Raw genomic sequence first — 14,292 nt, 5'->3', positions numbered from 1 at the left:
TCCGGATTTAATTGATACACATACCGTTTTCTTAGTTTAGAATGACGCCGAAGTGCATCCTGGGACTCTACCTTCCAAATTTAGAAACGGGGGCGACATTTATAAATTGACGTCACTGAAATAAACAATTATTCATATTTCAGAGGTAGGTAATGGTTGGCTGTGATGCATATTTAATGTAATTTATTTTTAGACTATGTAAGATAATTCTTTTCATTCCGTTCGCTAGTTTAAGGCATTCGTTATTCCTGACAGTTAGGCTCGTATCATGTAAGTTGGGTGCGACATGTTTTTACTCTCTTCTCGGATAAAATCTCGCTGAATGTGCCCTTAAAAAGGTTTTCATATCAGAGTTTATTGAGTTCAGTTAGTTTCATGTAGCTTTGCCTTTTTATTTCTGTTAACTTTCACGAGAAAGAGAACCGGTGTAAGAGTCTTTTATCAAATTGACGAAGCGGAACCATACGTCCATTTTGTAGCGCTTCCGCCTCTGATGTTAACATCCCATCCTGTTTCTGACTATATTGTAAGTGAGGAATTCAGTTTAGTCTAGAAAGAAATGAGTAATCCCTTAAGAATTTGTATCGTTAAAACCCTTGAATGGGTGAATTGTTTCGAATTTTCATCTGTACATTATGCTTGTGTTTGTTTTTATGTAATTATGTAGAGAGCAAATTTGATGGAGATGAAAGAGGGGCTTGGTTAATCAGAATCGCTTCACAATGGCGCATATTTGTCTTGTATATTCGGTTTAATGTAGGAGTTTTTGTTAGAAAATGTTGGACAGAAAAGAATATTTTACAGTGTTTTAATTACCTTAAATAGCATGACATTAATATATTCATTTACAGCTACATTGTATATGTAATCGTAGGTATCTAAGGATAAGAGATTTTATAAGTATACCCACATTTATAGCTGTTGAATCTTTATTTTAAATCATATTCATTTATAAATATTCGTAGAAGATCTATCAGCTTATATTCTCAATAAGTAGGTATGGTGATATTTTCATCCAAGATTCTATAAATTAAAAAAAAAATTATCAATTTAATGAAAAGATTTTTGAAAATTTATATATACTTAGAATTTTTTATCAAACCTTACAATAAGATACAAATTTGCAACTTCTTGTCATGGTTTCACATCTACAACTGATATACATTATACATTGTATGTAGGTTATGTGAAGGATGACAGAGATGTGTGTCAATACATGTTTTTATCTTCCTGTATTTTAAGAAAACAGTTGAAGATTTCTTCATGTTCTATTTTGAAAATGAACAAAAAATGTAAAAAAAAAAAAAAGTCATCTGGGATTTTTGTTTTTAAAACGTAGATCTCATCTGATCTGCATGGTCATTATTAAAAGATTTTCGCATTGTAAATGCCTGCAAAAATGACTAAAAGTGTGTTTTCACCTTTATCAATTTCTTTTGATTATATAGTTGAGATGTGTCAATGAACATTTTAGAAATCTTGTGCTTTTTTCCTTATGTGTAGTTATGAATTGACGTTGGTTTTCACGGATAGGGGTGTATTTTATAATTATTAAAAAAGCATTAAAAGGCGATTTGTTGTCAAATTTAGAAGGATGAAGGCACACATTGATTTTGTAAAGTGCTAGATATTTTTATATAGCTATCACTAATCAGTCTCCTCTCTTCATAGTCTCTCTCTCTCTCTCTCTCATATTTGTTTAGAATACATTTTAACCTGATTTTTGACACTTCTCATGGTAGATATTTACACTGATCATTTTGATGTGTTTTTTTGTCCAGAGGGTGCAAAACTATTAAATTCCTGTTTGTCATTAACTGAAAAACAAATCAGAGCTCTTCAGGCTTTCTTTCTTTCATTTTGAAGGTTCTCTCCTTAAAAGGTTTTTTTTCAGTGAATGATAAGTAGGAAAGATTGGCTATTTGATAATGATATTGCTAAGCCCTGTATGTCGTTTATAGAAACAGTTAACTGTACTAGTAATTTTAATAGTACCTGTACATGTATTAGTGCACAAGTATATTTTTTTGTTTAAGATAAACTAATAACCTAGGATATAACTGAGAATGCTTAGTAAAGGGATTAGTTCAAATGAGTTTCTTTACCTGTAACAGGTGACCATTCAGATTTATTTTTTCTACCGTAAAAACTTTTTTATCTCTTTTTGTTTATATCTTGACTTGTAGCCACTCTTCCCAGTAATTAAAATTTAATTGTCATTAATTAGAAAATCACAAAACCAGTGTTTGTGTTTGTTTAGTATTTTAAAGCCCCAGAATCACCAGATATGTGTGAACAGTGACAGGTGTGTATTTGACTGTTGTGTTGTTGTTGATTGACAGGTCCCAGTATAAGATGCGGGAGTACAAGCTGGTTGTACTAGGCAGTGGTGGTGTCGGCAAGAGTGCCTTGGTAAGTACAGCTGTACCGAGACTGATCATGGAGGTCTGTTAACTCTTTATGGTTTCCGAACAGCTCCAACCTTGAGCCTCCAGCAAACAATAAGAGCCAAGATTTAATATTAAAAGAATATAGTTATTTCGGCACAGAGTTGTGATAACTGGTCAGAACTAGCAACTTTGTTAGAGATACCTTAATACTTCAAGTAATACGAAATTACCAAAAAATTTCTAGATGTTTTTGTTTTTAGATTTGTATGGCTACTAATTAAGTGCTTAGATGTACGCATTTTAAATAACTTTTCATTCTTTGTTTTTTTACAGACTGTGCAGTTTGTACAGAACATATTTGTAGAGAAGTATGACCCGACCATAGAGGACAGCTATAGAAAGGTTGGTATCTCAAGCATATAGAGAAAAGTTCATCTACATGAATATATCTAAATCTGTTATAAGTTTATAAAGATACATACTATAATGTGTTAATTAATTAAGGAATCTTTGAACAGTGATTAAAGTAAATTTAGTTAGTAATTTGCAGATAAAATTAATTCTGCTGTTAAAATCCTGGCATCCTATAGATACTCAACTTGAGTTGCCTCACTGGTGATTTTATATTAATGACTATGAAATGGATTCTATTTTTAGCAAGTGGAGGTGGATGGGCAGCAATGCATGCTGGAAATCCTGGATACAGCCGGAACGGTAAGATAGGAAATGTGGGTGACGTCTAACGGGGTGAGGTAGATCACCTAAAGTCTGAGACCAATGAAAAGTTGTTAGTCTGTATGAGCTCTGTACTATGTTAATGAAATCAGCAGATTACTGTTTTTTTTTTTTAACAAGTTTTTAGCTCACCTGAGCCAAATGCTCAGGTAAGCTTTTCTAATCACAATTTGTCCGTTGTCTATCGTCGTCGTTGTAAACTTTTCACATTTTCATCTTCTTCTCAAGAACCACTGGGCAGATTTCAACCAAATTTGGCACAAAGCACCACAAGGTGAAGGGGATTCAAGTTTGATCAAATAAAGGGCCACGCCCTCTTTAAAGGGTAGATAATTGAGAATTATTGAAAATTTGTCGGTATTTTTGATAAATCTTCTTCTCAAAAACTATTTGGCCTGAAAAGCTTAAACTTGTGTGGAGGCATCCTCAGGTAGTGTAGATTCAAGTCTGTTCAAATCATGGTCCCCGGGGGTAGGGTGGGGCCACAATGTGGGGGTCAAGTTTTACATTTGAAAATATAGAGAAAATCTTTAAAAAGTTTTCTTCTCAAAAACTATTAGGCCAGGAAAACTCAAATTTGAGTGGAAGCATCCTCAGATAGTGTAGATTCAAGTTTGTCCAAATCATGGTCCCAGGGGTAGGGTGGGGCCACAATTGGGGAATAAATTTTTATACAGGAATATATAGAGAAAATCTTTAAAAATCTCCTTCTCAAAAACTGTTTGGCCAGGAAAGCTCAAATTAAAATGGAAGCATCCTCAGATAGTGTAGATTCAAGTGTGCCCAAATCATGGTCCACGGGTGTAGGGTGGGGCCACAAAAGGGGGATTATGTTTTACAAAGGAATATATAGAGAAAATCTTTAAAAATCTTCTTCTCAAAAACTATTGGGCCAGAAAAGCTCAAATTAAAATGGAAGTATCCTCAGGTATTGTAGATTCAAGTTTGTTCAAATCATGGTCCCTGGGGGTAGGGTGGGGCCACAATAGGGGAATTGTTTTTTACATAGGAATATATAGAGAAAATCTGTAAAAGTTTTCTTCTCAAAAACTATTAGGCCAGAAAAGCTCAAATTAAAATGGAAGTATCCTCAGGTAGTGTAGATTCAAGATTGTTCAAATCATGGTTCCCGGGGGTAGGGTGGGGCCACAATGGGGGGATCAAGTTTTACATAGGAATATATAGAGAAAATCTTTAAAAATCCTCTTCTCAAAAACTATTAGGCCAGGAAAGCTCAAATAAAATGGAGGCATCCTCAGGTAGTGAAGATTCAAATTGTCCAAATCATGGTCCAAGGGTGTAGGGTGGGGCAACAATAGGGGATTATGTTGTACATAGGAATATATAGAGAAAATCTGTAAAAGTTTTCTTCTCAAATCTTTTAGGTCAGAAAAGCTAAAAAAAATAATGGAAGCATCCTCAGGTATTGTAGATTCAAGTTTGTTCAAATCATGGTCCCTGGGGGTAGGGTGGGGCCACAATAGGGGAATTGTTTTTTACATAGGAATATATAGAGAAAATCTGTAAAAGTTTTCTTCTCAAAAACTATTAGGCCAGAAAAGCTCAAATTAAAATGGAAGTATCCTCAGGTAGTGTAGATTCAAGATTGTTCAAATCATGGTTCCCGGGGGTAGGGTGGGGCCACAATGGGGGGATCAAGTTTTACATAGGAATATATAGAGAAAATCTTTAAAAATCCTCTTCTCAAAAACTATTAGGCCAGGAAAGCTCAAATAAAATGGAGGCATCCTCAGGTAGTGAAGATTCAAATTGTCCAAATCATGGTCCACGGGTGTAGGGTGGGGCAACAATAGGGGATTATGTTGTACATAGGAATATATAGAGAAAATCTGTAAAAGTTTTCTTCTCAAATCTTTTAGGTCAGAAAAGCTAAAAAAAATAATGGAAGCATCCTCAGGTAGTGTAGATTCAAGATTGTTCAAATCATGGTCCCCAGGGGTAGGTTGGGGCCACATTGGGGGAATCAAGTTTTACATAGGAATATATAGAGAAAATCTTTAAAAATCTTCTTCTCAAAAACTATCAGGCCAGAAAAGCTCAAATTAAAATGGGAGCATCTTTAGATAGTGTAGATTCAAGTTTGTTCAAATCATGGTCCCCGGGGGTAGGGTGGGGCCACAATTGGGGGATAAATTTTTATACAGGAATATATAGAGAAAATCTTTAAAAATCTTCTTCTTAAAAACTATTAGGCCAAGAAAGCTCAAATTGGCATGTAACCATCCTCAGATAATATAGATTTAAGTTTTTTCAAATCATGGTCCCTGGGGAAAAGTCTTCTTTTGAAAACTATTAGGCCAGGAAAGCCCAAATTTGAGTGGAAGCATCCCCAGATCGTATAGATTCAAGTTTGTTTCAATAATAGTCCAGGGGTAGGATGAGGCCACAATGGGGGATGAATTTTTACATAGATATATACATAGAGAGAAAATCTTGAAAAATCTTCTTTTTAAAGACTATTTGGCCAGAAAAGCTTAAACTTGTGTAGAGGCATCCTAGGGTAGTGTAAATTCAAGTTTGCAAAATCACAGTCCCTAGTGGAAGGGGGGGAGGGCATGATGGCGGTTTGAATTTTTACAAAGGAATATATAGAGAAAATCTTTAAAAATATTCTGGGAAAGTTTTCAGTCCTAAACTCAATACTTAGTGTGAAAGCACAGGTTTTACAGATTTAAGTTTGATGACACCATGATTCCCTAGAAAAAAGTGGGGCCACGAAATGGGGGGGGGGGGGTACATAGGAATAGAGAAACATCTTCTTACAGGTACAACAACAAAAGGGGCTTGGTATTTACCCAAAAAAGGAGGTGGATAAAAATTGGCAGATTTTCATTTTTTTTTTTAGCAAGATCTACTGTACTTTGTTGTCAAGATATTTTGATACTGTAATGCTAATTTGATTAGAATTAAGGCAATTGTTACTCAGGTGAGCGATGTGGCCCCATGGCCTCTTGTTACTTTCTTATTTACTCTGACAGAAAGTTGGATGTACACTGAAAGTATTATACATCATCAATTATATCTAATATTTTAAAATACACAAAAAGAAGTGTTTTGAGAGATAAGTAATGATTCACTTCAAATGCATTCTTATAAAGATATTGTATTTCATTTGGTCTGTAATGAACTTGGTACATGTTTTTAAGTCATGTACAATTATACTGTTATTGTCATTTATAGGGGCAGTTCACCAAAAAAAAAATTAAATACATGACTGTATAAACATGTATGTATCTTGTACATGTTTAATATTGTTAAATCCATTATTGACCACACTGTTATTGTTCCTTACAGGAGCAATTCACAGCAATGAGAGACCTGTACATGAAGAATGGGCAGGGATTCCTCCTGGTCTACTCCATCACAGCCCAGTCCACATTCAATGACCTCCAGGATCTACGGGAACAGATATTGCGTGTCAAGGACACTGATGATGTAAGGGTCAAACAGGATAAAGGTCAAACAGGATAAAGGCATTTGTGGCCACATTGAGAAATGTGTATTAAACGGCCAGGCCCCTTATAGTAATTACAAAACATGTATATATGTAACTGTGTATTAAGGGGTTGTTTCACAGTCTTGATGTGGTCAGTTTTTGTAGTAGCATGAAATTTTATGAAGGTCCATTGAAAAGTCATACATCATAACATGTACCTCCTTTTGTGATCAGTCGACAGAAATGGGAACAATGTGGCTAGCTGCTTGAAAATAATTTTAGCTGTAAATAATTAATGGTGATAAACTTAGATGTTAATGACTTCTCTTTGATCTTCTTGACAATTATTATTGATAATCTTGATAATTATTTATTTTGCAAGATCTGACATGTAAGTCATAGTGATCGAAAAGCAACCAAAAATTTGATCAGGCAGTTTGATGCCTATGGTAAAAAAATCAACACCAATCAGTACTGTATTGTTATAATCTAAGTTTGATTATAGTCCGTGTTATGTGTTATATATACTAGGTTTTATACTGTGTATTTTGTATGTTGATGGGTGCTTATTTTTGGACCATATGAAATTTCAATACAATGATGACAGTTGTGGCTTATACAGATTATGTACTAGATTATGTTATAAATTATAAAATTCTCCACTATTGACAAGTCAACCTGAATTTAGACCAGTCATCCATTTTAGTACTTTGATCATATTTCAAAATATTTACATTTTAAACTGTCTTTGTCTATGATAAAACTATGAATCAATTGTGAAGTCTATAGCCTAATAATTTCATAAAAGATGAGTGACACTAAATGGGCGTGTCTTATAGTATAACCGAAAACTGCATTGGCTGCGCCGCATAGTAATACATAGCATGTGGTACATGAAAAAATAAAGGTTTTAAAATGTTGTTTTAAAGTATAGATATTGTAAAATAATATAAGTAATGAGGAGTCATTCTTTGAATATTATGAGGTGATAATTTCGGTCGGAGCTAATCTGTCTAATCTATTGGATTTGACCACATCCCGACCGAAATTATCACCAAATAATATTCAAAGAATGATTACTTATTCCTTAAGTAATACAGTGTTTTGTAATTGAATGAATGTATGTTGATAACCAATGCCTTTTTCCGGATTGACAGGTGCCCATGATTCTGGTGGGAAACAAGAGTGATCTGGAGGACGAGAGGGTTGTAGGCAAGGATCAGGGAATGAGTCTAGCAAAACACTTTAACTGTGAATTCATGGAGACCTCAGCAAAAAAGAAGATTAATGTGAATGAGGTAGGGCAGCGTTAGACACAACTATGTGTTCTCTTATTGAGTGTTTTAATTATAGGGGATAATAGTGTGGGAGATGTCCATGACAAACCATTTAGAACTTTAGAGATGTGTAAAAGGTTTGGAGATCAATGTTTTGGATTGTGGTAAGTGTTTTCATGGTTTTTCAAGAAAGTAAGACAATTCAGTAAAGGTTTTATCAACACTTTTGGTAACCTAGGAATGTGGTAAAATGCCCTGGGAATAAGGTAAATCATTGAAAGGAAGTAAGATTTCATAAAATGCCGTCTACTATGAATAACAGATATTGAGAAAACCAAAATTAGTTTGGAAATTTTTTTATTTACTTTAATTTGTTATGTATTGTCATTGCTATTTTTTTGTACAGCCCTGTTAAACAGTCTTATCTTAATTTATTAATCAGTTAACTCTGATCTATGGTATTTTGTACATGGACAAATGAAATTGACACAGATTTAAGTTTACATGCATAATAACACAAATTCTTTTTGCAGATATTTTGTGACTTAGTACGATTAATAAACAAAAAGAACCCGGAGCGGCGACCCAAAAACACCAAGTCAAAGTCTAAATGTGCGATACTGTAAACCCATTTATCTTGTAAGTCAAAGGTCATGAACTGGTAGTCAGGGTCAAAGTTGCTATGGAAACCCTCATTGACTTGTACCCTGAGAATTTGATCTGCATCAAATTCTCAGAAACAAAAACGACAACAGTGCCTTGTTTTGTATGAATTATAGATCTTCATTTTTTCTCCGACATTATATTATTAAAGTAGTGAAAGAATTTGAAATTATTAAAGAAAAGAAGGAAATGAATGATTTTTCTGTGAATGTATCTGGTGTCTCGAGTCATTGCTGTTGTTGTTTGGTACAGTCTCGGTCTCCCAGAGTTCCTGACCCCCCTGACTACCATTTATTTACCACCACTGATTTGACATGCCTATCTGTTTACAGGTTTTTTGTGGCTTGGTTAGATTAATCAATAATCGCACCCCGGCCCCGGGCAGATCACCAGGATCAGGAAGCAAAAAGTCCTGTAGGCTGCTGTAGGCTTGGTGAGGCTGTAGGGTGGGTGAGGCATGCATTTCTGGCTTGAGTCTTGCAGAGTTCTGTCCCTGTACCGGGCAGAGCCTGGCCTCAGAATCAGCTTAATTTGGATGTCGCTGGCCATTGTTGTCTAATCTGTATATCCCCCCTGCTTTCTAGTCGTATGGATGTGATGGTAGCAGTGTGCTGTCATTCATCCAGTAATGCAGTATTGTCTGCCTTGCTTAGGCTTCTTCCGTAGTCATTTTGTGTACGGCTGTGTTGTTGGTATTAATAAATTAGGCATGTGTCCAGAACGTGGTGTAGTCTTTGATTGACCAGTAGTGTCAACTAGAATGTTCCCTACATATATGTATAATATAAATAGGGCCCCTTTTCCGTGGAATGTTTTGATGAACTGTGCTATAGTAGGCAACAACATGGAAGGTTATATTCCATTTGAAGCATGTGATGATAGAGATATTTATAGTGCTCATTCTCTTTGACTTCTTCTGTAACCTGCTAACATTAAAACTGCATCTTGATTATATATCACAATGGAATGTTACTTATGTATTATTTGATTAACTAATCCGTCCTTAAGGAAAATGCCATAAATTAAGAATAAGATTAGAGTAATTGCATCGGGATATGAAAATTTGGAATATGGGGGTGGGTATTTGAAAAATATCAAGATAGATGAAGAATTTGGAGGGTCAAATAGAGAAGAAATGAAGAATTCATATAAAAATGTAGTTGGCCATAACTGCATTGTAAAGGTTAAACCTTCAATTTTTTTTTTTACGTGTCAATATGAACATGATGAATAGTTTAAATTGGTAGGTCTTTGGGGTTTATATAAAAAATGATATTAGAAACTGTAGATGCTTCGTTCATGGCCCTTAGGGGTTAAAAAAAAAACTCTGGTACTAACATTAAGGTTCTGAGGTTTCCTCTAAATTACAATCATTTCAACTTCTATAAAAGTATGTAATGTATTGATTACTTGAGGTCAAGATTTATAACTACGGCTGTGATTTATTTATTTCTCGTAATAAAATTTCCACATACATTCAGACATAGAACCTTCTTCAATAATTGTTTATGAAACTAAAATTGCTTGCATTACTTTTGTAAAATTTACAATCATTGATAAAATATAGAAAGAAACAAAATCATCGATTCATCAGATTTGAAAACATAGCTAGTCAATTCACTGTGATAGCAATTTCCAATACTTTAGTATCAAATGGATGGTCAGCTCATCAAATAAGCATGCTTGTAACATATTTCTTTCCTCTTAATCTTAATGCTTCTACTAATGATGACAAAAAACATTTTCCACTCATGATCAGCAATCAACAAAACTAGATCATAGAAAGGGAGGATTTTAGTCATAATCACATGTATATCACTTACCGGTAAATAAGCTGATAATCAAACAATTAGTTTTATTCATATCAGTGGTCCTGATTTCAACATTTCTAATATTTTGAAGAATTTGAGAATTTCTGTTGAAATAGGTTTGTTATATTTCACCAGGCTTGAGTTTTTTTTAGTTCATCTACAAGAGTATATTGAATTCAAGTTTTTAAACTCTAAATGAATAAGACACATCAAGTTCTATAAATCCGTATTAGTAAAGACTTGGGGAAAAGGAGATTAAATCATTAATAAGAATAAAATTATTTATGAATGAACAGCTATCTTAAGACTATCTATCACCCTCGTGTTGATAGTTATTATACCATGGACTTTAATCCCTAACCCAGGCCTGACATCACATGTCAATGAACAATGAATGTGTCAGATTAAATGGCTGAAGAAGTTATGAACTTTCAAATGAAGAAGAAATAAAACTTCAAACAAATTTTCTTTTTGGCCATGTGAAAAAAAAAAAATCTTTCCTTTAACATATTTGAATAAAAGAATTTTAGGTAGTTGAATATTAAAAGATCACCTTTTTAAGGACAGATTATTAAATTTCACTTTTACCAGGCTGAATTAAATTTTGAAAGTTTTATTTTTCTGTTTAGATGTAAAAGTCTAACAACAATCTCTTAACTTTGTCTTTAATTTTTACTATTAATTCAAAATCCAATTATTTACAGTTTCCGTCCATTTTCTTGCAGAAGATGCACATATGAAAATTGGTATACAAATCTAGCATAATGATAGGTCAAGTTTGATTCTGGGTACGGTCAAGCAATTTTCAAATTACATGTAGTTATGCCCCTTGGACGTAGAAAAATTCTACTTATATATCTTTCCTGTTCATTCTCTTTGCAGAGGTTGCACTTACTGAAATTTAATTTGGGATACAGATTTATCATAATGATAGCTACATTAAGTTTGATTTTGGGTACGGTCGAGCAATTCATGACAGAGTTATTCACCTTGGACTTCGAAAAATTCGGATTATTTGCAGTTTTTGTTCATTTTCTCTGGTGTTTCAAAGGAAGGGGGAAGGGGGCATAAGTGTTTCATAAACATCTCTTGTTATTATTCATCTAGAACCCTTCTTTAATATTCTAGTACCCTCTCCCCTATAAGCTAGCACACGCATACCTAGAAGAAGGACTATGGGTCCACTTGAACCATGTGTGTAATACATTCGTCCTCCATTTGCAGAATAATTCAAGACTTGGACATGTATGGTTTTATAGATCCTTCTGATTTGTTTTCTATTTAGCAGTGATCATTCTAAAATTGAAGTCCTGAAACTGAATTGAACCATGTGTGTAATACATTCGTCCTCCATTTGCAGAATAGTTGAAGACTCGGGATATTTATGGTTTTCTGGATCTTTCTGATTTGTCTTCCATTTAGCAGTGATCATTCCAAAATTGTAGTCCTGAGACAGAATTTAACTTAAATCAGAATCTGTATGACGTAGATGATTGGACTCTTTGCTTCCTGATTTGGTTTACTAAGGACATGAACAGAAAATGACTTTTTCAGACAGTGCTGTAATACATTGGCCATTTTTTCTGTTTCATATTTTTCCTAATTGTTTTTGCTATGCTTTTTTTAAATCATTTGAGCATAAATCTCTCAAGACATTTTATTTGATTATTTTTTTTATGCTAAAATAATGTTCTGAGAGATGTTTGATAGCCATGCAAATTAATTGCCTGATATCTATATGTGAGGCATGTTTATTAGATTTATATGCTTAATAGATATTATATTTAGTCTTTGCATTTGAATTGATCATGTGAAATATGTCCTCAATAAAAATAGAGTACAAAATTCGAATCTGCTCTATATTGGTATATTATAAACAATTAAAAAATCAAACAGTTGTGAAAATTAAAAAAACGTAACTGGTGTTCAATAGTAAAATGTGAGCATATCTCCTTTGCAGAATTTTGGAACTTAACTTGAAGAGTGGAATGATGAAATAATTTGGATCCACCCCTAACAAACATCATGTGTACCCGGATATTGAGGAGGAGTTAGAGTTCTTGGACTATTGAACATTGCTCCAGCTACAACCGTTCATTGTCTTATGATAGGGGGATTTCTAGATATTTATATTTCTGTATATAGTATATATATGTATAAGTGCATACACCACACACACAAACTCACATAATTAACAGCTTGTAGAGAATTATAAGCCTTTGGCGGCAAGGGGAGACAACTCTTTGCTCTGGCTTCTGATTTCCCGCTTTCATCTCTTGGAATATGGTAAAGCTTGAAAATGTGTTTTTTTCTTGTAGTCGCCGAAATGAAAACATTAAGTAGGTGATTTTGGACGTATTGTTGATGCTTAGAGTAATGTGCAGTCTTCACGAAAATCGAGTGTTAAGGTATTCAACTAGTCATGTTTTCTTGCCTATATTGGCAATGTGAGGCGAAAAATTTCAGTCCATTTTCTAGCGAAGGAAAGATAAAAGTATTACAGATTCATGCACCTGTCTTTATTGTCTAAGTCACCCATGATCCTGCGTTTTCCTTCTATTTGTTCATACATGTAACAGGGTCCCCCCAGTTTGTGTCAATTAACTGGACAGTGTTTTCGTGAGGACTGAGTTTTGTTCAGATATTAAAGGTAGCTTTTGGTGATGTATCTAGGTATTTTAACATTTCTTGATCTGCCATTATTGTTGTCATTCTGTCAGAACACTTCTACTTTTAAAAAAAAAAATGAAATACAATAGTTATACATTGTTATTAACGCGTGTGTTTATTTGTATGATAACATTGAGTTCATAGTACTGGGCATAGAAGTAGGTTTATTGTTATAACAACATCTAAAGTGTGCATATTGGTCAACTATGTTTCTTTCTCATTAATTCTCTTTTATCTTAGCTACGTAAGGTATTTTAATTGTGTCCTTGAGATTGTTTTCATTTCTTTCTTTTCTAGGCCAGTGTTTAAATCTTGAGTAAATTGAATTGTTGGGGAATTCTTTTTTGAAATTCATGTGTAGATTTTCACTAACAATGCATCCAAAAATTGTGAAAATGAATTTTTACTGCGATATTTTGATGTTTTTATGAATGCCATTGATAGAATTATTTTACGCTGTATGTTAACTACTGTCTTAATAATAAATTTGATAATAAAAGGTGCTTAAAGTCGTCTGATTCTTTAATTATCCTCATCACTCAGCCAGCATGAAGCAATATACATGTGTTCAATATGTGTACACATATTTTATCAGTTGACAGTCCGGGTAAAGAACACTAGAGACTACAGGAGGATACTCGAGGAGGTTAAGGTTTAAAGAGCTGATTAAAGTTTTTGGAGCAGGTGCCAACACTCGATACTATATACAAGATCACGGAGCATTAAAGATTTCCCTTTTATGGGGACAGAATTGGTTGGAGGGCGTTTTGATGTGTACGTTAGTTAGACAGGGGCTGCATTGATCTTCCTTCCGTGGGTTTGGGGCGAAAGGTCAAGGATGTTCGGTGGCGGGTCGACGTTTACAGACTCTAATTAAAGGAGGGGAGTTCAATAAGATTTTGAATTTTAATTCATGATTTTGAAGCTCTTTGAGGTAGCTATATTGGACGCATGATAAAAGGGTCAATCTGAGATCAATTTGTTTGTTGTTCAACCGTGCATGTCTGAAGGGAATCCTTAAATCATGCACAATATATTGGTGCTGATTTTGTGAAGTAAATTGAGGTTAAATGTATATAGGTATATATATGATTCATTTTGAAAAATAAATTGTATTCTTTCCTTATAAGCATTTTCCCCCGGTTTTAAATGTTTACAATTTTCTTTTTACTAACCATGCATATTTGGATGTCAAGGCGTGAGCTTCAAGTTATAAGAAAGATACAGAGCTTTGCTCACAATTCTATGTTTGTACACGGACACCCCTGTGAATTTTAATGTCATTTAAA

The 14,292-nt window shown here is 34.0% G+C and overlaps 1 protein-coding gene across 6 annotated transcripts; it reads left to right on the top strand.

Moving 5' to 3' along the window:
- Positions 1-13,515, top strand: LOC105347969 (ras-related protein Rap1). Of its 6 annotated transcripts, none has more exons than XM_034448956.2 (8): positions 1-145; positions 2,343-2,412; positions 2,724-2,792; positions 3,048-3,104; positions 6,441-6,581; positions 7,740-7,880; positions 8,855-8,955; positions 12,294-13,515. In XM_034448956.2, exons 2-7 carry the CDS (start codon positions 2,356-2,358, stop codon positions 8,948-8,950), a joined length of 561 nt encoding a protein of 186 aa, XP_034304847.1. In that variant the 5' UTR covers positions 1-145; positions 2,343-2,355; the 3' UTR covers positions 8,951-8,955; positions 12,294-13,515. The 6 variants fall into 6 exon arrangements, with proteins under 6 accessions (XP_034304847.1, XP_034304856.1, XP_034304842.1 ...); XM_034448965.2 differs by lacking the exon at positions 8,855-8,955 and adding an exon at positions 8,393-8,498; XM_034448951.2 differs by lacking the exon at positions 1-145 and adding an exon at positions 246-270 and having other exon boundaries at positions 8,855-8,968.
- Positions 13,516-14,292: the final 777 nt, after the last annotated feature.

The sequence above is a fragment of the Magallana gigas genome, chromosome 4, assembly GCF_963853765.1.
Source record: "Magallana gigas chromosome 4, xbMagGiga1.1, whole genome shotgun sequence".
Taxonomy (NCBI): domain Eukaryota; kingdom Metazoa; phylum Mollusca; class Bivalvia; order Ostreida; family Ostreidae; genus Magallana; species Magallana gigas.
Note: the sequence above shows the minus strand (reverse complement) of the source record. Positions and strands in the feature narration are given on the sequence as shown.